At 36.4% G+C, this 22,132-nt stretch overlaps 1 protein-coding gene across 1 annotated transcript in view; it reads left to right on the top strand.

The window, feature by feature from the left end:
* BUB1B (BUB1 mitotic checkpoint serine/threonine kinase B) overlaps window positions 1-22,132 on the top strand; it is a 51,598-nt gene that overhangs the window by 5,666 nt on the left and 23,800 nt on the right. Inside the window, exons 4-13 of the mRNA XM_028495568.2 lie at window positions 4,626-4,795; window positions 6,220-6,434; window positions 6,607-6,698; window positions 8,249-8,478; window positions 14,053-14,165; window positions 14,697-14,812; window positions 15,400-15,449; window positions 16,574-16,634; window positions 16,769-16,874; window positions 19,937-20,211. Of these exons, the coding sequence (XP_028351369.1) occupies window positions 4,626-4,795; window positions 6,220-6,434; window positions 6,607-6,698; window positions 8,249-8,478; window positions 14,053-14,165; window positions 14,697-14,812; window positions 15,400-15,449; window positions 16,574-16,634; window positions 16,769-16,874; window positions 19,937-20,211 (1,428 nt within the window). The remainder of the gene's footprint in view (window positions 1-4,625; window positions 4,796-6,219; window positions 6,435-6,606; window positions 6,699-8,248; window positions 8,479-14,052; window positions 14,166-14,696; window positions 14,813-15,399; window positions 15,450-16,573; window positions 16,635-16,768; window positions 16,875-19,936; window positions 20,212-22,132) is intronic.

The raw sequence follows: 22,132 nt of genomic DNA, 5'->3' as shown, positions 1-22,132 counted from the left end.
AGGTATCAAGGCTGTTTTTTTTTTTTATTTTGCATATGAGCCTCCATTTATTCCTGTGCCACTTGTTGAAAAGACTTTCTCCATTGAATTACCTTTGCATCTTTGTCAAAAAGCAAGTGATCATATTTGTATAGGTTTATCTCTGTTACTCTGTTTTGTTCTATTGATCTCTGTGTCTATCATTGGTATATATCACACTAGATTGCTGGAGTTTTATAGTAAGTCTGGAAATCAGGTAGTATGAGTCTTCTAACTGTTCTTTTTAAGTCTTCTAGTTCCTTTGACTTTGTGTATAAATTCTAGAATCAGCTTCCTGGGATTTTGATGAATGTTGTGCATAAACAAGGTATATTTCTCCATTTATTTAGATCTTTGATTTCTCTTAGTGGGCTTTGGTAGTTTTTGTCTTTCAAGGAATTGGTCCATTTCATCCAAGTGATGAGTTTATGGACGTAGAATTGTTCATAGTATTCCTTTATTATCCTTTTAATGTCTGTAGGTTATGTAGTAACCCCCCTTCTTTCGTTTTTCATATTGGTAATCCTGATATTGGTCTTCTCTTTTTCCTCTGTCGGTCTGGGTAGAAGTTATTGATTTCTCTTGATCTTTTTAGGGAATCCGCTTTTGGTTCCATTGATTTTTCTCTTAATTGATATTCTGCTCTTAATTTTATTAATTTCTGCTCTTTATTATTTCCTTCTCTGTGCTGGCTTTGGGTTTAACTTGCCCTTCTTTTTCTAATTTAAGGTGACACTTAGAGCGCTGATTTCTAGAACTTTCTTTTCTAATATAAAAAATTTCTGTCTAAGCACTGCTTTAGCCATATCCCACAAATTTTGATATAATATTATGTTTTCATTTTCATTCAGTTCAAAATATTTTTTAATTTTCTTTATGTCTTCCTTTTGATCCATGGGTTATATAGAAGTGTATTGTTTAATTAGGACGTGTTTGGAGATTTTTCAGATGTCTCCCTGTTACTGATTTCTAGTTTAATTCCATTATGATCAGAGAACATAATTTGTATGATTTCAGTTATTTTGAATTTATTAAGGTTCATTTTATGGCCCAGAATATGGTCTATCATGGTGAATGTTTTGTGTATACCTGAAAAATATGTCTTTTCTGCTGTTTTGGAGTAAAATGTTCTGTAAATGTCATTTAGGTCAAGTTGATTGGTAATCTGTTCTGGTCTTCTGTATCCTTGCTGACTTTCTGTCTACTTGTTCTATCAATTACTGAGAGAGGAATTTCGAAGTTTCTTTTATTGTGTTTTGTTTGTTTGGTTGTTTGTTTGTTTTTCTTGCCGCGTGGCTTGTGAGATCTTAGTTCCCCAACCAGGGATTGAACCTGGGCCCTCGCCAATGAGAGCACAGAATCCTAACCACTGGGCTACCAGGGAATTCCCTCTTTTATTGTGAATTTATGTTTCTGCTTTGAGCTCATATCAGTCTTGCTACATATATTTTGAAGTTCTGTTGTTAGGTGTATACACATTTAGAATTGATCCCTTTATCATTATTATAATGTCCATCTTTATCCCTGATCATACTCGTTCTGAAGTCAGCTTAATCTGATATTGATATAGCCAGTCCAGCTTTTTTTAGTTTGCACGGTATATCTTTTTCCTTTCTTTCCTTTTTTTTTAACAGTTTTAGAGTTGTGCAGCCATTGCCACAATCTAATTTTACAACATTTTTAACACCCCAAAATGAATTCCATACTTATTAGTAGTCACTCCCCATTCCCACTCACCCCAGTTCCAGGCAACCACTAATCTGCTTTCTCTCTCTGCATTTACCTCTTCTGGACGTTGCATGTAGGGAAGCCCTTCCCTACTTTTTTGATATACTGGTTGTATGTATTATATTTACATACATTGAAAACCCCATCAGGGACTTCCCTGGTGGCGCAGTGGTTAAGAATCTGCCTGCCAATGCAGGGGACACGGGTTCGATCCCTGGTCTGGGAAGATCCCACATGCCCCGGAGCAACTAAGCCCGTGAGCCATAGCTGCTGAGCCTGCGCTCTAAAGCCCACGAGCCACAACTACTGAGCCCACGTGCCACAGCTACTGAAGCCCACGCACCTAGAGCCTGTGCTCCACAGCAAGAGAAGCCACCGTGATGAGAAGCCTGCGCACCGCAAAGAAGAGCAGTCTCCGCTCGCTGCAAGTAGAGAAAGCCCATGCGCAGCAACAAAGACCCAACACCGCCAAAAATAAATAAATAAATTTTTTTAAAAAAGAAGAAAACCCCATCAGACAATGTTATAATTTTTGCTTTCATCAGCCATACATATTTTAAAGAACTTAGGAGAAAAATAATCTTTTATATTTATCATTTTTGTTCTTTCTTTATTCCTGAAGTTCCAAGTTCTCCTCTGGTATCATTTCCTTTCAGCCCAGTGAGGGTTTTTTTTAGCCATTCGTTTAGAGTGAGTCTTTTGCCAAAAAATTACCTTAGTTTTGTTTTCATCTGAGAATGTCTTTATTCATCTTCATTCCTGAAGGATATTTTCACTGGATGTAGAATTCTGGGTAGCAGTTCTTTTAACATGCTTCTGTCTTCTGGACTCCATGATTTCTGATGGGAAATCTGTAGTCATTTGAATGGTTCTTCCCCATTTTTTGTAATGTGTTGATTTTCTCTGGGTATGTTTAAGATTTTTTTCTTTAACATTGGTTTTCAGCAGTTTGATCATGATGTGTCTAGGTGTGATTACCTTTATGTTTAATCCATTTGGGGATTACTGCACTTTTTGAATTTGTAAATGCATGCCTTTCACAAAATTTGAAAAGTTTTCAGCCATTATTTTAAAAATACGTGTCTATACCTTTTCTTCTGGGACTTCAGTTACACATATGTTAGACTTTCTGATATTGTCCCACAGGTCCCTGAAGCTCTGTTCATTTAAAAAACATTTTTAACCTTTATTCTTTCTTTTCTTTAGGGTGGCCAATTTTTACTGATTTGTCTTCAGGTTCATTTACTCTTTTCTCAGTCTTCTCCATTCTGATAATGAGTATATCCAGTAAATTTTTTATTTCAGATGCTGTGTTTTTCAGGTCTAAAATTTCCATTTCATTCTTTTTTATACTTTCTGTGTGTCTGCTGAGAACTATCTTTCCATTCATTTCAAATGTTTTTACCTTTATCTTATGGAGCATCATTATAATAGCTGCTTTAAAATCTCTGTCTGAAAACTCTAACACCTGGGTCATTTGATGTTTGTTGATTTTTTTCCTTTGAGAATCGGTCACATTTTCCCAGTTCTTCGTGTGTGAGGTAATTTTGGATTATATCCTGGACATTTATCCTGAATTATTCGACTCTAGGTCCTGTTGGTTGATGTTCTCTGGAGAATGTTGATGTTTTTGTCTTATTAGGTAACTAACCTTTAGATATCATAATTTCTTTTTCATCTTATGTGGGTAGTGGTTCCAGTGTCAGTTCAATTTTCAAAGACCTTTGGGTCTATCCCATGTGTCTGTTGCTCTGGGGTTAGTCTAGGACTTGGGCAGTGGTTTATACTATAGTTCAATTCTCAAAGCCTTTTCTCTGCTGCTTTGGGTCTGCCCTGTGTATGCATAGCTCAGGGGTGAGTCCAGAGCTTGTGCCAATTCATGTATAGAATTAGGAGATCCCTTTCTTCAGCTCATCCTCTCTAGTGTTTCTCCCATACTCATTGGCCCTCAGAGTCCCGTTTTCCCAGTCCTCTGGCCAGAAAGATGAGGTTTCTCTAGGAGTTTTAGCTTCCCACACCACCAGTGTAACAATTCAAAGTGAGGAAAAGAGATGAAGGGGGAAAAAAAAAACAGGAAGCAGCCCTGTGTGGGTTGTTTCTTCAAGTTTGACTCCTCTCCACAGTCCACTTGCTTTTGTTTACATTTCAGAGACCTCAGTTACTTTTTTGTATTTTGTCTAGAGTTTTTAATTCTAATCGGTGAGAGAGAAAGAAGCTATCATGAGCTTGTTCCATCTTGGCCAGCATTTGCAGTTTATTCAGTTTTTTTACCCTTTTGATAATGCTTGAAACTTGGGCAGCAGCACAGGAAGTTTAGTCTTCAAACTTCTGCCAGCTTTGCTAAAGTAAAATGTCCTGTTGGATGCAACTTCATTTCATCTGATTCAGGAAAAATGGTGGGGTAGCGGGTAGGGTGGGGATTCTATGCAGAGAGAGAAAGACGTGCAGCAATAAAAATAGACGTGGCAAGATGTTAACAATTAGTGAATCTAGGTAAGGGGTATATGGGTGCTCATTTACTCTTTCAACTATTTTGTGAGTTTAAAAAGTTGATGGGAAACTGATCTTAATAAATTCTATGATCTTAATCTTAGACATCCTGATCTGATCCTGAAATCAACCTACTGGTGCTCTTCAGAGTATTTTTATTTGGTCAAATTTGGACATACAGAGGGGGAGCTAAATCATTCTAGCTAAAACCTTTTCTGATTTCAAGGTGGCTTTCTTTATTCCTGAGAGAGTAAACACTTTCTTTTGGCTATTTGTATATATTTCTTCCCCTATCCCACTTTTCGCCCTTGTTTAACAAATTAAGAAATTTGAATCTGCTGAGTAGTGTTCATCTCACCAAATGTTAATTGTCCATTCTCTTACTTTAGACAATTCCAAGCTCGAGTGTCTCGGCAAACTCTGTTGGCACTTGAGAAAGAAGAGGAGGAGGAAGTTTTTGGATCTTCTGTACCACAACGAAGCACATTGGCTGAACTAAAAAGCAAAGGGAAAAAGACAGCAAGAGCTCCAATCAGCCGTGTAGGAGGTGCTCTCAAGGGTAAGTTTGTTAAGTGTTATTATGGGAAGCCCTTAGTCTCAGGTGGTAGGCAAATTATATAAGGAGAACATGTATAAATATATTTGTGGACATTGTCCGTCTGTTCTGAGTACTAGGTAGCAAAAAAGAAAAGTCTAAGGAGAACTGAGATCACAGTGTGCAGTAACACTAAAACATGTCAGCATTTTGTCTCTTAATTAAGAAAAACCCATTCTGAGGCCCTTATAATGCAAAAAAAAGAGAGAGGAAAAAAAAACCTAACCTAATATACAGGGAGCATCTAGAGTTTCTCAGTTTTAGTTGTTAGTTGAAAGAATATATGAAATAATACAGCAAGTATTATCAAAGTAAAGCTTACATGTACCAAATCCTCAGAGAATGTTTTAACTTGGTCTTCAGCTTTTGAGGGGTCAGAAATTGGGCTCTCTTTGTATACCTAAAGATGATCAGTAATAGCTTTTTTAAAAATTCACTATTTTTTAGGGAAATTTAGGTTTGCAGCAAAATTGAGTGGAAGGTACAAAGATAAATAATTATTAACCAAATTTATAGCAGTTAGACATGTAGACCAGATTTTTAAAAGACCTCTTATCCCTTTCCTGATATCAACTTTTAATACTCAGAATGGGGACTTCCCTGGTGGCACAGTGGTTAAGAATCTGCCTGCCAATGCAGGGGACATGGGTTTGAGCCCTGGTCTGGGAAGATCCCACATGCCGCAGAGCAGCTAAGCCCGTGTGCCACAACTACTGAGCCCGCACTCTAGAGCCTGTGCACCACAACCATTGAAGCCCGTGTGCCCTAGAGCCCATGCTCCCCAACAAGAGAAGCCACTGCAATGAGAAGTCCGTGCGCAGCAGCAAAGACCCAACGCTGCCAAAAATAAATAATTAATACTCAGAATGTTCCTTGGAAATCTGAGAATTAGGGTATAAGGAATATAGTCTTAAAGAATATTTCATCCAGATCATGATGAAGCTTGATTCTAATAAGCAGCCCCACTAAAGAGAATACCACTAATAAGTGGGCTAATTTGTTTTTTCTAGATTCAGTACATTTCAGCTGATTTCCATTGAGAGAAAGTTTTAAACTGAAAAATGAAGATTAAGATTAGGTTAGTCTGGTAAAATTAGGCAATGTTAGAATGATGACTGAAGGAAGATGTAGAATTTGTTTTTTGGATATCTATGCATAAAAGATTACAGGTGAGGAAAAAGAGGTAGGGTATAAGTAACATACAGAATGGACTTCAAAATTACTAATTTGATCCATTAAGGTTTTTAAAATTATTATTTTTAAAAAATCTCTGATTCTATGGTAGTAGAAGTAATCTCCTTGATTTGGGAAAGAATTAGGTATTCCTTCTTGGGCATCTAAATTGATAATTAAAGATTTTACATGAAGTTTTAATATTTTTCTCTTAGCTCCAAGGCAGAACAGAGGACTCCAAAATCCAGTTCCTCAACAGATGCAAAGTAATTCTAGAATTACTGTTTTTGATGAAAATGCTGATGAACCTTCCAGAGCAGAGTCATCTAGGCCTACAGGGCAGCCATGGATAGCACCTCCTGTGTCCAGGGCCAAAGAGAATGAGCTGCAAGCTGGCCCATGGAACTCAGGCAGGCCTTTGGAATACAGGGTAAGGACTCTTAGATCCAGTTTATTTGCTGACATAACAAAGACTTCAGAGTTAGAGTAGAGGAGTATTTTTAGCATCTCTTTTAATTCCTCTTGAATAATTAGGCATGGTCTGCATATGTTGTGTCAGAATGTAAAACCATGGTAATTTTAGTTTTCTTCTTCATCGCCAGCCTCGTGGCAATACAGCTTCCATGACAGCTGTACCCTCTATGCTTCCCAGTTTTACTCCATATGTGGAAGAGACTGCACAACAGCCAGTTATGTGAGTTTGGTTTCCAGGTATTTTGAGGTGGGAATTATGAAGAGTGGGCAGGGGCACCTATCCTAGTTTCCAAAGGCATTTTCTTCTTTGTGGGGATGAAGGTAAACCAAAGTTGTATTTCCTTTACATCTATATTTTTTTGAGTATGTTAGGGCTAAAAGACTATTTGTTAGTATTATTAAGGAATAAACTCAATAGGTTTATTATATTTACATTGCTGTAGTCAAAGACAGTCACTGTGATTTAAATGAGGTGTTCTACCTTTGTTATTGACAGTAATGAGAAATTATGGCAGTTTTTCCTCATAACCTGCTTTTTCTTTCTGGATGTCTTTTTCTTCCTAACCCTTGGCATTTCTGTTTATAAGAAAAAATATGATAGATGATAATTAAATCATCAGGCAGTCTGAGATTCAGTGTAATATGTAACATTGTGGAGTTATAATATTAGGTCGTATTTTGCGCCCCATTGCAAGAGTTTCCTCATAACTAAGCTATAACCCTTCGTATATGCTAGGTATGATGTTTGTGTGGGATTTTCATAGAGTCTTTTATCAGTTGAGCAAGTTGAGGAATGCTTTTAAGCATGTAGATGCTTGGGCCATTAAAGGTTCTGATCCAGTGTATCTGAGGTGAAGACCAGGTATCTTTAGTTGTAAAAAGGTACATAAGAAAATAAAAGATATATAAGTGATTCTGATCCATTGTCCGGATTGAGAACATCTGCCCTATCCTGATTTAGGTACTTTATGCTTCATTCTTTTCAAACCTATATTACCACTCTCATTCTTCCCTCTCAGCTGAGAACATTGAATTTCACATCATCAGATCCCTAAATGCTATATTCCTAACTCTAATTCTTTGGGGTGCTAAACAATGGAAAATGGACTGTATTGCATAAGTTTACTTCATTTCATACACTGGCTTTGATTTAGATATTTCCACAGATATAGAAAACAAACTTATGTTTACCAAAGGGGAAAGATGGGGGGAGAGATAAGTTAGGAGGTTGGGATTCACATATACACACTACTATATATAACATAGATAACCAAGAAGGACCTACTGTATAGCACAGGGAACTATACTCAATATTTTGTAATAACCTATAAGGGAAAAGAATCTGAAAAAGAATATATATATAAATATATATATATGTATAACTGAATCACTTTGCTGTACATCTGAAACTAACACACAAATCAACTATACTTCAATAAAAACAATTTTTTTAATAAAAATAAAAATGTTACCTCCTTTAAAAAAAAAGATATGGTATTCAGATTTAGTTTTACCTATAAGTAATAAGAGCTATATGATGACCCTAACTTACACCTAATTTCCTTCTTCATCATAGTAGTACTCAGAACATAATTGTTGATGGACCATGTAAATTATTTTTAGCCTGTTTTCTCAGTCTTCTTTGTTTTTGTTTTTTTGGAATTGATCACATATAGCCTCACTACTGACATTGTCCCTGTGTTCTGTCAAAACGTAAGAAATAACTCATTTGATCTGTATGGTGAATAATAATTATCTTGCTTCTTTTAGGACACCATGTAAAATTGAACCCAGTATAAACCACATTCTAAGCACAAGAAAGCCTGGAAAGGAAGAAGGAGATCTCCTGCAAAGAGTTCAAAGCCTTCAGCAAGAGTCTGAGGAGAAGAAAGAGAAAATGATGTATTGTAAGGAGAAGATTTATGCAGGAGTGGGGGAGTTCTCCTTTGAAGAGATCCGGGCTGAGGTTTTCCGCAAGAAATTAAAAGAGCGAAGAGAAGGTATGTGTATTGATCTAGTTCAAGTTTGTAAAAATAACTTAGTTGTAGGAAGATTGAGTTGATATGTTAAGTCTGAGGAAAATTACCCCATTGTGTGTACCTTTATGTGATGCTTCTGTGGTTTCTATGTTTCTCCATTTAGGCTGAATTTCCATTGTTGCTTTCCATGAAACCCCTGAGGAAAAATATTAAGCAACTAAGTTTGTGTTCAAAAGTAAAGGAACTGCATGACCAATTCATAATTTCCCTGCAATCAGCAGACAGAAAAGTGCTTTTCCTAACATTTCCTAAATATTTCACTTTACTTTTGATACTTCGGCTGAAATTTCTCCCAGGGCTTATTTAGGTTAACATACTCATTTAGATGATAGTTATGTGTACTGTTTATTAAAGACATTATGTTCTTTCTAAGTTAAGGGAAACTTCACTATAAATTGAAAAACTGGGAATTTGGGGGAAGTGGGAAGTGGTTCTGATTCTGAAGGCTAGAAGTACTTGGGGGAAAGAGGTGTGCAGAATAGGCTGAAAGTAGGGAAGTATAGCATTTGGAGCTTAAGGCATTAGAAGATGCGCGAGAGTACAGAAAAGGAGGTAGGGGAGAGTCCAAAAATAAATGTCATTCATTTAGACCTTTTGACTAGGATCTATACCAAGGAAGAAGAAATTTTTTTTTTTTTTAAACACAGGCATCCAGAGTCACCTACTATTGCAGCTCAGCTCACTTAAGGAGATGTGGCATTCATAAGGCTAGCTGGGAAACAACCATCACTTATAATTTGTTTGAGAAAAAAATATTTCAGAGTTCCAGGTGACAAGTTAGAAGCAAACGTCTGTAAGGCAGACTGTACATTTGGAATTGCCCTATTTGTTACATCAACTGGTGCCTTCCAAGGTTGACAGAAGTGCTCTGGGCTCAAATAATACATTGGAAAATGGAATCTACGTGTCTAGGTAGGAGACAGGGAATGGTTAAAATGCAAGGAGCTGGTTGTGTAAAGCTTTTAAAAGTGGGAACAACCACAACAAAGAAGTAGGCTAGCAGAGTAGCCAAATATGAGCTGGGAGAGGAACTAGGTACTTAGATTAAAACTACTGTTTCCTAAAGGGAAAGCTCTAGCTATACCAAGTATATAAAAGTAAAATAGTACATTTTATTCTCAACTAGCCAAAGAAGGACCTGAGCTAGGGTTAGTTGGGATTTGAGTAGTTAAAAATAAGTATTGACCTTTGAGGATATTTTAATACTCGTTTCCTAACCTTGTCTCTGAATCTAGTTTGTACTCATATAAATCCTTATGCCTATAAGAAAGAGGTTTCTTCTTATATTGAAAACTAGCTTCAAAGATTGTTGCAGACTTTCACTCTCAGGTAGGGATATGAGAAATGAGGAAGCCACAGGTTGGGCCTAAAGACGAGGCTGTTATCCTTTCTTCCCATTGCTACTTCCAAACCATTTTCCCCCTCCTCCTTCAAAAAGCTTCTTGCGGGAAAAAAAAAACAACAACAACAACTTCTTTCGGATTCATGTCTTCCAATTTTTTTTTTTTCTACCTCTTGAGCCTCCTTAGTGTTCTCACCTCAGATTTTTTAGTCACTCCCTGTCACTCATTAACTGACTAAGCACCTGGCTCATATCTTACTTTCTACTCCCTACATCATCCACTATATTGTATTCACCTGGCAGAACCTCAACCCTGGTTAAATCCAGCGCTCTGCTCACACTCTTGTACCTGCATCCAAGTTATTGATAGTTTAAATGTAGCTGGAGAAAAATGCAACTGTGTGTATTGGTCTCATTTTAAATTCTTTTTTTTTTTTAAATTGGGGTATAGTTGTTTTACAATGTTGTATTGGTTTCTCCTGTACAGCGAAGTGGAGTTCCCTGTGCTATACAGCAGGTTCTCATTAGTTATCTATTTTATACATATTAGTGTATATATGTCAATCTCAATCTCCCAGTTCATCCCACCCCACACTTTCCACCCTTGGTAGCCATATGTTCTCTGCATCTGTGTCTCTATTTCTGCCTTGCAAATCAGTTCATCTGTACCATTTTCCCAGATTCCACATATATGCGTTAATATACGATATTTGCTTTTCTCTTTCTGACTTACTTCACTCTGTATGACAGTCTCTAGTTCCATCCACATCTCTACAAATGACCCAATTTCATTCCTTTTTATGGCTGAGTAATATTCCATTGTATATATGTACCACATCTTTTTTTTTAATATATAAATTTATTTATCTTTGGCTGCATTGGGTCTTCGTTGCTGTGTGCGGGCTTTCTCTAGTTGCGGCGAGCAGGGGCTACCCTTCGTTGTGGTGCGTACGCTTCTTATTGCGGTGGCTTCTCTTGTTGCGGAGCACAGGCTCTAGGCACACGGGCTTCGGTAGTTGTGACATGCAGGCTCAGTAGTTGTGGCTTGTAGGCTCTAGAGCACAGGCTCAGTAGCTGCGGCGCACGGGCTTAGCTGCTCCACGGCATGTGCGATCTTCCCGGACCAGGGCTTGAACCTGTGTCCCCTGCATTGACAGGCAGATTCTTAACCACTGTGCCACCAGGGAAGCCTGTACCACATCTTCTTCATCCATTCATCTGTTGATGGACATTTAGGTTGGTTCCATGACCTGGCTATTGTAAATAGTGCTTCAATGAACATTGGGGTGCATGTGTCTTTTTGAATTATGTTTTTTTCTGGGTATATGCCCAGTAGTGGGATTGCTGGGTCATATGGTAGTTCTATTTTTAGTTTTTTAAGGAACCTCCATACTGTTCTCCATAGCAGCTCTATCCTGTGCAAAAGCTTTTAAGTTTCCTTAGGTCCCATTTGTTTATTTTTGTTTTTATTTCCATTTCTCTAGGAGGGGGGTCAAAAAGGATCTTGCTGTGATTTATATCAAAGAGTGTTCTTCCTATGTTTTCCTCTAAGAGTTTTATATGGTCCAGTCTTACATTTAGGTCTTTAATCCATTTTGAGTTTATTTTTGTGTATAGTGTTAGGGGGTGTTCTAATTTCATTCTTTTACATGTAGCTGTCCAGTCATTTTAAATTCTTGACCACAAATCTCAAACGAGCATTTACCAGTGCCTAACAATCATTCTACTTTCCTGGTAGGTGAATTTCTTCTTTCTGCTAAACAACTAATTTAATTTTCGTTCATATTTTCAAATCTGCATCCCTGTCCCTCCTCACCTATAATCTCGTTTCTAATTTCATTGAGAAAATAGAAGGAATGTAATGGTAACTCCATTTTCTTCCACCAAATCTGCCATATCTGCAATCTGTACCTATACACTCATTCTTTCTGTTAAAATTAATGTTTCTGGGGCTTCCCTGGTGGTGCAGTGGTTGAGAATCCGCCTGCCGATGCAGGGGACACAGGTTCGAGCCCCAGTCTGGGAAGATCCCACATGCCACGGAGCAGCTGAGCCTGTGTGCCACAACTACTGAGCCTGTGCACCTAGAACCCATGCTTCTCAACAAGAGAAGCCACCACAATGAGAAGTCTGTGCACCGCAACGAAGAGTAGCCCCACTCACAACTAGAGAAAGCCCGTGGGCAGCAATGAAGACCCAACATGGCCAATAAATAAATAAATAATTTTTTTAAAAATTAATGTTTCTCTGTTCCTATCAAAGGATTGGCCCTTTTTTCTTCCCCTTCCAGCATTTTCCCTTTTTACTAAACCATTCTCACTAATTTATACGTATATACTCTAATGTCTCCATTCTTTAAAAAAAAAAAAAATCTCCATTATCCTCATATTCTTCTCTAGCTACTACCCCATTTTTTTAACCCCATTTTTATACTCTCTTTCACAGCAAATATTGGGGGGAATTGTAATCTTCTTTTGCTGCCTGTTATTTCCTCAAGCATCCCTTCTATTCCAGTGATCACGATGACCAGAAACCTCCTTTTTGCCAAATCTTATGGCTCTTTTTCAGTCCTGATCTTTATTGACCTCTTGGCTTCATTTGGCACAGTTGATGAAATACTACTTTATGAAATGCTTCTCTTGGCTTCTTCCTTGATGTGTATTCCCATTCAGTTTCCTTTACTGCTGTTCTTCTCATTCAGGACCTCTTCCTGAGGCCCAGGGGAAAGTTCTGAAGTATCCCAATTATCTTTTCTTTTAACAGCTATCTTTAGGTAATAGATTAAATACTGTTTGCAAGCCATGGGCTCTCAAATTCATATCCCCATCCCTGACATTTCACCTGAACCGCAGACTCACATTTAGTTGCCTGCATCTATTGGCTATCCTAATAGACATTTTAAACTCAACCTAACCAAAAATAGTTACTGGGACTTCCCTGGTGGTCCAGTGACTAACACTCTGCACTCCCAATGCAGGGGGCCCTGGTTTGAGCTCTGGTCAGGGAACTAGATCCCATGTGCTGCAACTTAGAGTTTGCATGCCGCAACTAAATATCCTACATGCCTCAACTAAAGGATCCCGCATGCCGCAAGGAAGATCCTGCATGCTGCAGCTAAGACCTGGTGCAGCCAAATAAATAAATATTTTAAAGAAAAACAAAGCTAGTGATTTCTGTCACAAACCACACCCCAATATGCAAATGTACCACAGGCTTCCCTATCTCAGTAAAAGGCATCCCCATGCATGCACTTGGTTCAAGCCAAAAAAAGTCCAGAAGTCATCTCTGATCCCTCTTTCTTTACCATTCCCCCACATCTAATGAATAAGCCTATCAACTTTACCACCGAAAAATTTCATTTATCACCATTCCCATTATTACCTCAATCGAAACCACAGTCTTAGCTGGACTACTGCATAGACTTTCTGCCCTCATTCTGGCCTTAACACAGTCCATTTTATTCACAGCAAATTATCTTTTTAAAAAAGTCACTCCTTTATTTACAATTCCCCAGTGTTTTTTCATTGTCTTAGAATGCAGTACAGAGTCTTTACCCCTATGTGATTTGGCTGTTGCCTACCTCTCCAACCTCATCTTTTACTTTGCTCCGTCTATCTGTGCTACAACCATGTTGGCCTTCTTTTGGATCCTTGAACACAATAATCTTGTTCCTGCATTAGGACCTTTGTGCCAGCTAGTCCTTTGGCCTAAAATCTTTCCCCAGATCTTTATATGACTGGCCCCTTATCATCCAGGTTACAGCTTTCTAATGTAACTTTCTTAGATGATCTTCCCTGATCTCTGGTCTTAAGTAGCCCTTGACCTCCATCCCCCTACCCAGTGACACATTCTCACATCACCTATTTAGTTTTATTTTTAAAACTGATTTTTCTTGTTAATTTCTGTGTTTGTCCTTTCCAAGTTGAATGTTAGCATCACATGACCAAGGACTTTGTATTATGTACCACTAAAACCTAAATTCTTAAAGTTGTGCTTGGCACATAATAGATATTCTATTTTTTATTGACTGAATAAATAATAGAGACCTAGACCTCAAGTTGAGGGCTTTGCTCCATTTGTATCATTCTCATCTGTAATATTAACATATGTTGAGGGCATGAGCCCCAAAGACAGTTTTTGACAGGATAAATTGCTATGAGGAGTAATGCCTCAGCCAACTTCACTGTTTCTAGCTGAGCTACTGACCAGTGCAGAGAAGAGAGCAGAAATGCAGAAGCAGATTGAAGAGATGGAGAAGAAGCTAAAAGAAATCCAAACTACTCAGCAAGAAAGAGCAAGTGATCAGGTCATTCTCTTTTTCAATACATACAACTAATGCTTATTGAAACAAATTTAAACAATATAAAAATATAGAAAGTAAAAAGTCCTGTCAGACCCACTCAGTTTCTGATAGTTTCTTCGCTATTAGTATCAGTAAAGTTGAGCAGGAAAGTAATTTAACAGGTGACTTCAAATGGAATTTGCGGCATATAAGTGATGCAATTTATTGACTATTGGCTTCTTAGTTATACTGTAAATCACTATTCTGTTACTTCTGACTTTAGATTTTTATTCTAGTTATGTTCCATTAAAATGAGATTAGCTAAAGAAATTTAGTGTGTATTTCCTTGCCACTACTCAGCTGAGTACAACAGTACCAGTTTATACTGGGAACATAAATTATTGGGAAGAACTTTTGTGGTACAGACATTTTATGTGGTTAATAGATGTCTAGGGGAAGAGTATAGTAAAGTTAATTTTGGCACTAAAACTTGAGAATAGGTAGCATTTTCTGTATAGGAGGGACACATTGATTTTGTTTATTTAATGCAAATAGCAAGAAGAGAAGATGTCTACAAAGGAGACAGCTGAACTGCGAATTGTTTCAGAGTCTCAAGGAATACCAGGAATGGCTCTATGCAATTCTGTTTGCCCAGTAAACTCTTGTGCCAGGTAGGACCGCATTGGTGGGAGGGATGGTGCTTATAGGAGGGCATCTAGAACCGACCTTTGACTCTCTAGTGACTTGAAGTCTCCTTAACTTTTATAGTATTGAGACATGATTTTTGCAAGTCTTTGTCACAACATAAGCTTTGATGCTGATGAGGGAGGTCTGGGTGCTGGCTTTTTTCCATTAAAAAAATACATGTTTCTTATAAAAAAACAATCAAATAATTTTTTAAATGATAATACCACCCATTTCTACTACCAAGAGATGACTAGTATTAACATTGGTATATTTCTTCTTATTTGTTGTTTTGGTTTTGTTTTATAAAAATGAAAGCTTACCATTTTGTAATCTGCTTATACTGTTAATGTAACTTAATGTAACTTAACATCTGTTATCAAATATAATTCTATGACAATTTTAATGACTGAAGGTTCTGTCTTAAAGAATTTTGTTTAATGGTACTAGAATATTTTCTTTATCTTAGAGTGAAGAAGATTATATTTAATAAAAAGACCTCTTGGACTTTTAAGAATTAAATAATTCTTTCTGTGGGTACTAAGCACATGTTTTAAAACAAATTTCTTCACAGGGAAACTTCACTTGCAGAAAACATTTGGCAAGAACAGCCTCATTCTAAAAGTGAGTTTTATTTGACAATCTCATGAAAAACTTACTGATACAAATGCATTATGTAATAAGTGTAAATACTTTTCTTGATTGTGGTAAAAGGATTTGAAAGAAAGCAGAGAGAGGGACTAAGGTACTGTTATCTTTGAATCATGGAATTCAGTTATAAGCATATGATTCAAGATAGGTTAGACATTTGAAAGAATATTTTCATAAAATAACTCATTGCTTTAAAATATTTGGTTTAAATGTAATTTAAATTTATACTAACTACAAAATAATCTTCCACTTTAGTTAGTGTACTCTAGCTAAGCATATCAGTAGTACCCAGCAGCCAAGAGTGGAAAGTGGTTTTTTGGAAGAATGAGGGGGGAAAGCTTAAAACTAAAGCTATTTTATATTCAAATTTGTTGTCTTTTCAGAAACATGTTAAAAGTGGTAGAAACATGAATATCCATCTATAAGTAGTTAAAAAAATTTTAGAATCTGATTAAACCTCTAATTCTAACCATTAATTTATAGGAAATGCAAAGCATAGAAGAACATGTGAAACAGAATATAATTGGCAAAAAATCCAGCATTATGGAGCAAACAACCCAGTTTCTAAAATAAAAAATAGCAAAAACAAAAACCCTATAAAATAAAAGCAATTTAAGAGGCATTTCAACTAGTCACAGTGTATGAATCTACTTTGCATTCCTAATTCAAACTTTCTAATAAGTTTTGGTAAAATGTGAAACCTCTGACTGGATATTTGAATACAGAAATTGTTAATTCTATAGGTATGATCATGTTTTGAGATTACGCTTTTTAAAAAGAGGCTATCTCTTTTAGAAATATGTACTAAAATATTTACATATGCAATGATACAGTGTTTTGTATTTGCTTCAGAATAATCCAGAATTAGGTTAGGTTTGGGGGAGTAGTGGTGGGAAATAAAGATGAAACAAGATCATCCATGTTTAGGTAATTGTTATTAAATGATGTCTACTTTTATATATTTGAAATTATTTATTATAAAAGATAAACACAACTGTCTTTCTGCTTTCAAACAGCAAAAATGTTAATTGACCTAGTTGTCTTGAAGAGTAGGGCATTTACTCTTAAGAGTGTAAATTTAGTCTCTCTTTCTATAGGTTCCAGTGTATCTTTCTCCATTTTTGATGAATTTCTTCTTTCAGAAAAAAAGACTATCAGGTTTGAGGGGTTTTTTGGTTTTGTTTTGTTTTGACAATTAAAAGTTTTCTATTATTATAAATGAGGATGAAATAAGGGGTTACTGTTATCTATGTTAAGAGAAAAATTGCTAAATGAAATATGTCTTTTTCCAGTCCTTCTGCAGATCCCCCACGGGTTTTAGCCCAACGAAGACCCCTTGCAATTCTCAAAACTTCAGAAAGTATCACCTCAAATGAGGATGTATCTCCAGATGTTTGTGTAAGGAGCAATATCCCTAAGTTTATATAAATGGACTAGTGGATAGCTTCATTCAATTCTCACAAAAGTTTAGGGTTAAAATGAAAATTACTGGCTTGAAATAAGCACATGAAAAGATGCTCAAAACCATCCGATATCAGAGAATGAAAATCAAAACCACAGTGAAATATTGCACACATGCTCTAGAATGGCTATAATCAAAAAGACAAAATAACAAGTGTTGGTGAGGATGGGAAGTAACTAGAACCCTCATACTTTGCTGGTGAGAATGTGAAATGATGCATCCTCTTTGGAAAACAGTTCGGCAGTTCTTCAAAATGTTGAACATAGAGTTACCATATGATTCAGCAATTCCCTCCTAGGTATATATCCAAAAGAATTTAAAACATAGCTTCACACAAAAAACTTTACGTGAATGTTCATAGCAGCATTGTTCATTATAGCCAAAAACTGGAAACAACCCAGTGTTCATCAACTGATGCATGGATAAACAAAATGTTGTGTATCCATTACAATGAAATATTATTCAGCCATAAGAAGGAATGAAGTACTGATATATCTTACAACATGAATGAAACTTGAAAACACTGCTAAAATGAAGCCACACACAAAAGAACACATATTGTATGATTCCATTTATGTGAAATGTCCGGAATAGGCAAATCCATAAAGACAGAAAGCAGATTAGGGATTTCCAGGGGATTAGGGAGAGAGTGGGTTGGAAAGTGACTACAAATGGGTATGGTGTTTCTTTCTGAGGTGATGAAGATGTTCTGGAGTTAGATAGTGGTGATGGTTGCAAAGCCCTATGAATATACTAAAAACCACTGAAATGCACACTTTTAAAGGGTGAAGTTTTTGGTATGTTAATTATATCAATTTTTTAAAGTGGGGGAAAATCACTGCCTTGAAAGCCAAGGATCTTTGTTCTTTTTATATAAAATGTTTATGAAACATTGGCAATGAAAGAGTTATGTGAACCAACCTTTTTTTTTTTTTTTTGTAGTAATGTTTTATTTTAACCACTGTGGACTAGTGACATGATAATACTTAGGATTAAAAAAGACCCTGTGTAAACATTCAAGACAAAGTAAATAAACTTTATCAGTGACATTTCATTGAAGTCTTAAACCAGCATCTGGAAACTTGTCTTGAGATTGAAGGGAACTGAGTATGTTTAATCTGAAGACTTTTAAGGGGAGACATGATCAGTAGCTACAGTGATTTAAAACAGTATTTTCTCCACATCCTAGAGAATGACTCAAACATGTTTTTGTTTACTTATTTATTGAGGTATATTTTATATTCATAAACTGCACAAATATTAATTTTTATATATGTGAATATCCATGCGGTCTTCACCCATGTCAAGATACAGAAAATTTCCAGCAACCCAGAGGAACCTTGGGAGCCATTTATGACTAAAGGTGCTCAGGCCCCTTTCCAACTATACTGAATTGGAATTTCCAGGGATAAAACCCAAGCATGTATTTTTATTTGTTTTAAATAGTTTCCCAGGTAATTCTAATATAGATAATCCACTGACTGCTATGAAAAGATAATGATGTGGAAGAGTAAGTTTTACATACTGTGTTCTGGAGAATACCACCAGAGAATAGATGGATAGGCTGGATTTGGAGGTAGTGGTTCTAGGTTCAGCTGTTCAAGGATGGACTAAATTATTAAAGGGGTAAATCTCAATCTAGTTTTTTTGTCTTAAACCTTTTACTTGAATTTTGTTAATAGGTACCTACCAGTATTCTTTCCCCTAAAAAAAAAAAAAATTTAAAGTGTCTAAACTAATAGGGCCATAAGTAGAATTTGCATAAAATGTATTCTTAAACTGTAGACATCTGTTTTACTCTAATCTTACAATTTTTTAGTTTCACTTATTGTTTCTTCTAGATGTGTCTCACCTCTACTAAATAATGTTGAGTCAGAAATTCAGAGTATATATCATATTGGTAATGATCTAGAAAATTAATATCTAGTATCTATAAGGGTTAAATGAAATAGGCACTTTTTTGTACTTCAGGTAAATGTATAAAGTGGTACAATCCCTCTGAGGGCAGTTAGGCGGTATGTATAAAGACACTTAGTGTTCAATTACCTTTTTGACCTGATAGTTCTACTTTTATGAATTATTCCTAAGAAAGTTAATATATTCTTAAAGATTTAAATCTATAAGAATATTTAAAATACTTTTATGACAGTGAAAAACAGAGAATAACCTAAAACATTTGGTCAACTTGTGATAAACCCACAATGTTACCATCATGTTTCTAAAGAATTTTTAATTCCACAGAAAATATACTAAAAAATATAATGAGAAGGAATAAGATAGACTAGCATAGATGCTATAATTTCACTTGTTTTAAAACTTCTTTTTTAAATGCATAGAATATGCTTGTGCATGTATCCGATCAGATGCATATGGTCACAGCAGTTGCCTCTGGGGAGTAGTAACTGGAGTGGAGACGTCAGGGGGAATCAAGTGTGGAAGGGAGACTTTTTCACTATATATCCTTTTAAACTAGTTGACTTTTTAAAACTATATACCTGTATTACTTTTAAAGACAAAGGCATATTTTAAATGTTTTCCATTATTTTATACTTTTTTCCCCATATTTTCTACCATGATCATGAATTACCTTTAAGAAATAAAATAGAAATTAAACATTTGTCAAAGAAAAAGACTTAAAAGCTAGGAGGATAGCAGATTATTGGAACATATTCTAGGCCAAAGCCAGAAGAAAAATAGCATTAGTCCTCTAGTTCCTAGGTGAAATTGTTTACATTGTCTAGTATTTTTCCTTCGTATGGAGAATCCTCACAGTGTATTTTTTGATGAAATATAATTTTCTGTTTTCATAATACAAAACCTTTTTCCTCAAATGTAATGATGTGCTTTTTAAATTTGTCTTTCTCTAGAGATTCTGATATGATACTTTTGCACCCTGTGTTAAAAATCACTTATCTAATATGTATCTCTTTCACTAAAAAAGATAGGCCATTCATATGCTCACTGAAATGTTTGAGCTAAATTTTTTGTGGTTTTTCAGGATGAATTTACAGGAATTGAGCCCTTGAGTGAGGATGCTATTATCACAGGTTTCAGGAATGTAACTATTTGTCCTAACCCAGAAGACACTTGTGACTTCGCTAGAGCAGCTCATTTTGCATCCACTCCTTTTCATGAGATAATATCCTTGAAGGATCTCCCTTCTGATCCTGAGAGACTGTTGCAGGAAGAGGACCTAGATGTGAAGACTTCTGAGGACCAGCAAACTGCTTGTGGCACTATCTACAATCCAACTCTCAGCATCAAGAAGCTGAGGTGACTGGTGATTATAGGTTGTACAAATCAGGTTGTTTGAGGGCTTTCTTATTCTGTGTGTGCTTGTCAGTTATAGCAATCAATTATGAAGCTTTTACTACCTGCTGGGTACTGTGCTCTTTACCTGACAGCTGGGCTCCTCCAGATAAAGTGTTAATGGGATTTAGTAAATGATTTGATTTTAAGGGTTAAAAGTAAATTTTGCCACTTATGGTATCTTTGGGAAAACTCAGCAAAGCGTACCTCATTGGTAGAGACGAGGCATTTATTTTTCCTTTAATATTGAGGTTAAAATAATAGTAGAGTAGGTTGATGCTAATTTCAAATAGGCAATTAGAGACATGTTTTTGTTTTTTTTTAACATCTTTATTGGAGTATAATTGCTTTACAGTGTTGTGTTAGTTTCTGCTGTACAACAAAGTGACTCAGCTACATGCACACATATAACCCCATATCCCCTCCCTCCTGCGTCTCCCTCCCACCCTCCGCATCCCACTGCTCCAGGTGGTCGCAAAGCACTGAGCTGATCTCCCTGTGCCATGAAGCCGCTTCCCACTAGCTGTCTATTTTACATTTGGTAGTGTATACATGTCAGTGCTACTCTCCCACCTCGTCCCAGCCCACCTTCCCCTTCCCCGTGTCCCCAGGTCCACTCTCCACATCTGTGACTTTGTTCCTGTCCTGCCCCTAGGTTCATCAGAACCATTTTTTTTTTTTAGATTCCATATATATGTGTTAGCATATGGTATCTATTTTTCTCTTTCTGACTTGCATCACTCTGTATTACAGACTCTATGTCCATCTACCTCACTACAAATAACTCAATTTCATTTATTTTTATGGCTGAGTAATATTCCATTGTATATATGTGCCACATCTTCTTTATCCATTCATCTGTCAATGGACACTTAGGTTGCTTCCACGTCCTGGCTATTGTAAATAGTGCTACATTGAACATTGTGGTACATGACTCTTTTTGAATTATGGTTTTCTCAGGGTATACGCCCAATACTGGGATTGCTGGGTCATGTGGTAGTTCTATTTTTAGTTTTTTAAGGAACCTCCATACTGTTCTCCATAGTGGCTGCACCAATTTACATTCCCACCCATAGTGCAAGAGGGTTCCTATTTCTCCACACCCTCTCCAGAATTTACTGTTTGTAGATTTTTAGATGATGGCCATTCTGACCGGTGTGAGGAGATACCTCATTGTAGTTTTGGTTTACATTTCTCTAAAGACTAGTGATGTTGAGCATGTTTTCATGTGTTTGTGGGCATTCTGTATATCTTCTTTGGAGAAATATCTATTTAGGTCTTCTGCCCATTTTTGAATTGGGTTGTTTGTTTTTTTGATATTAAGCTGCATGAGCTGCTTGTATATTTTGGAGATTAATCCTTTTAGGTCTTTAATCCATTTTGAGTTTATTTTTGTATATGGTGTTAGGAAGTGTTCTAATTTCATTCTTTTACATGTAGCTGTCCAGTTTTCCCAGCACCATTTATTGAAGAGGCTGTCTTTTCTCCACTGTACACTCTTGCCTCCTTTATCAAAGATAAGGTGACCATATGTGCCTGGGTTGATCTCTGGGCTTTCTATTCTGTTCCATTGATCTATATTTCTGTTTTTGTGCCAGTACAATACTGTCTTGATTACTGTAGCTTTGTAGTGTAGTCTGAAGTCAGGGAGCCTGATTCCTCCAGCTCCGTTTTTCTTTTGCAAGATTGTTTTGGCTATTCGGGGTCTTTTGTGTTTCCGTACAAATTGTGAAATTTTTTGTTCTAGTTCTGTGAAAAATGTCATTGGTAGTTTGATAGGGATTACATTGAATCTGTAGATTGCTTTGGGTAGTATAGTCATTTTCACAAAGTTGATTCTTCCAATCCAAGAACATAGTGTATCTCTCCATCTGTTTGTATCATC

The sequence above is a fragment of the Physeter macrocephalus genome, chromosome 11, assembly GCF_002837175.3.
Source record: "Physeter macrocephalus isolate SW-GA chromosome 11, ASM283717v5, whole genome shotgun sequence".
NCBI classification, from domain to species: domain Eukaryota; kingdom Metazoa; phylum Chordata; class Mammalia; order Artiodactyla; family Physeteridae; genus Physeter; species Physeter macrocephalus.
This window is presented reverse-complemented; position numbering and strand designations above follow the sequence as displayed.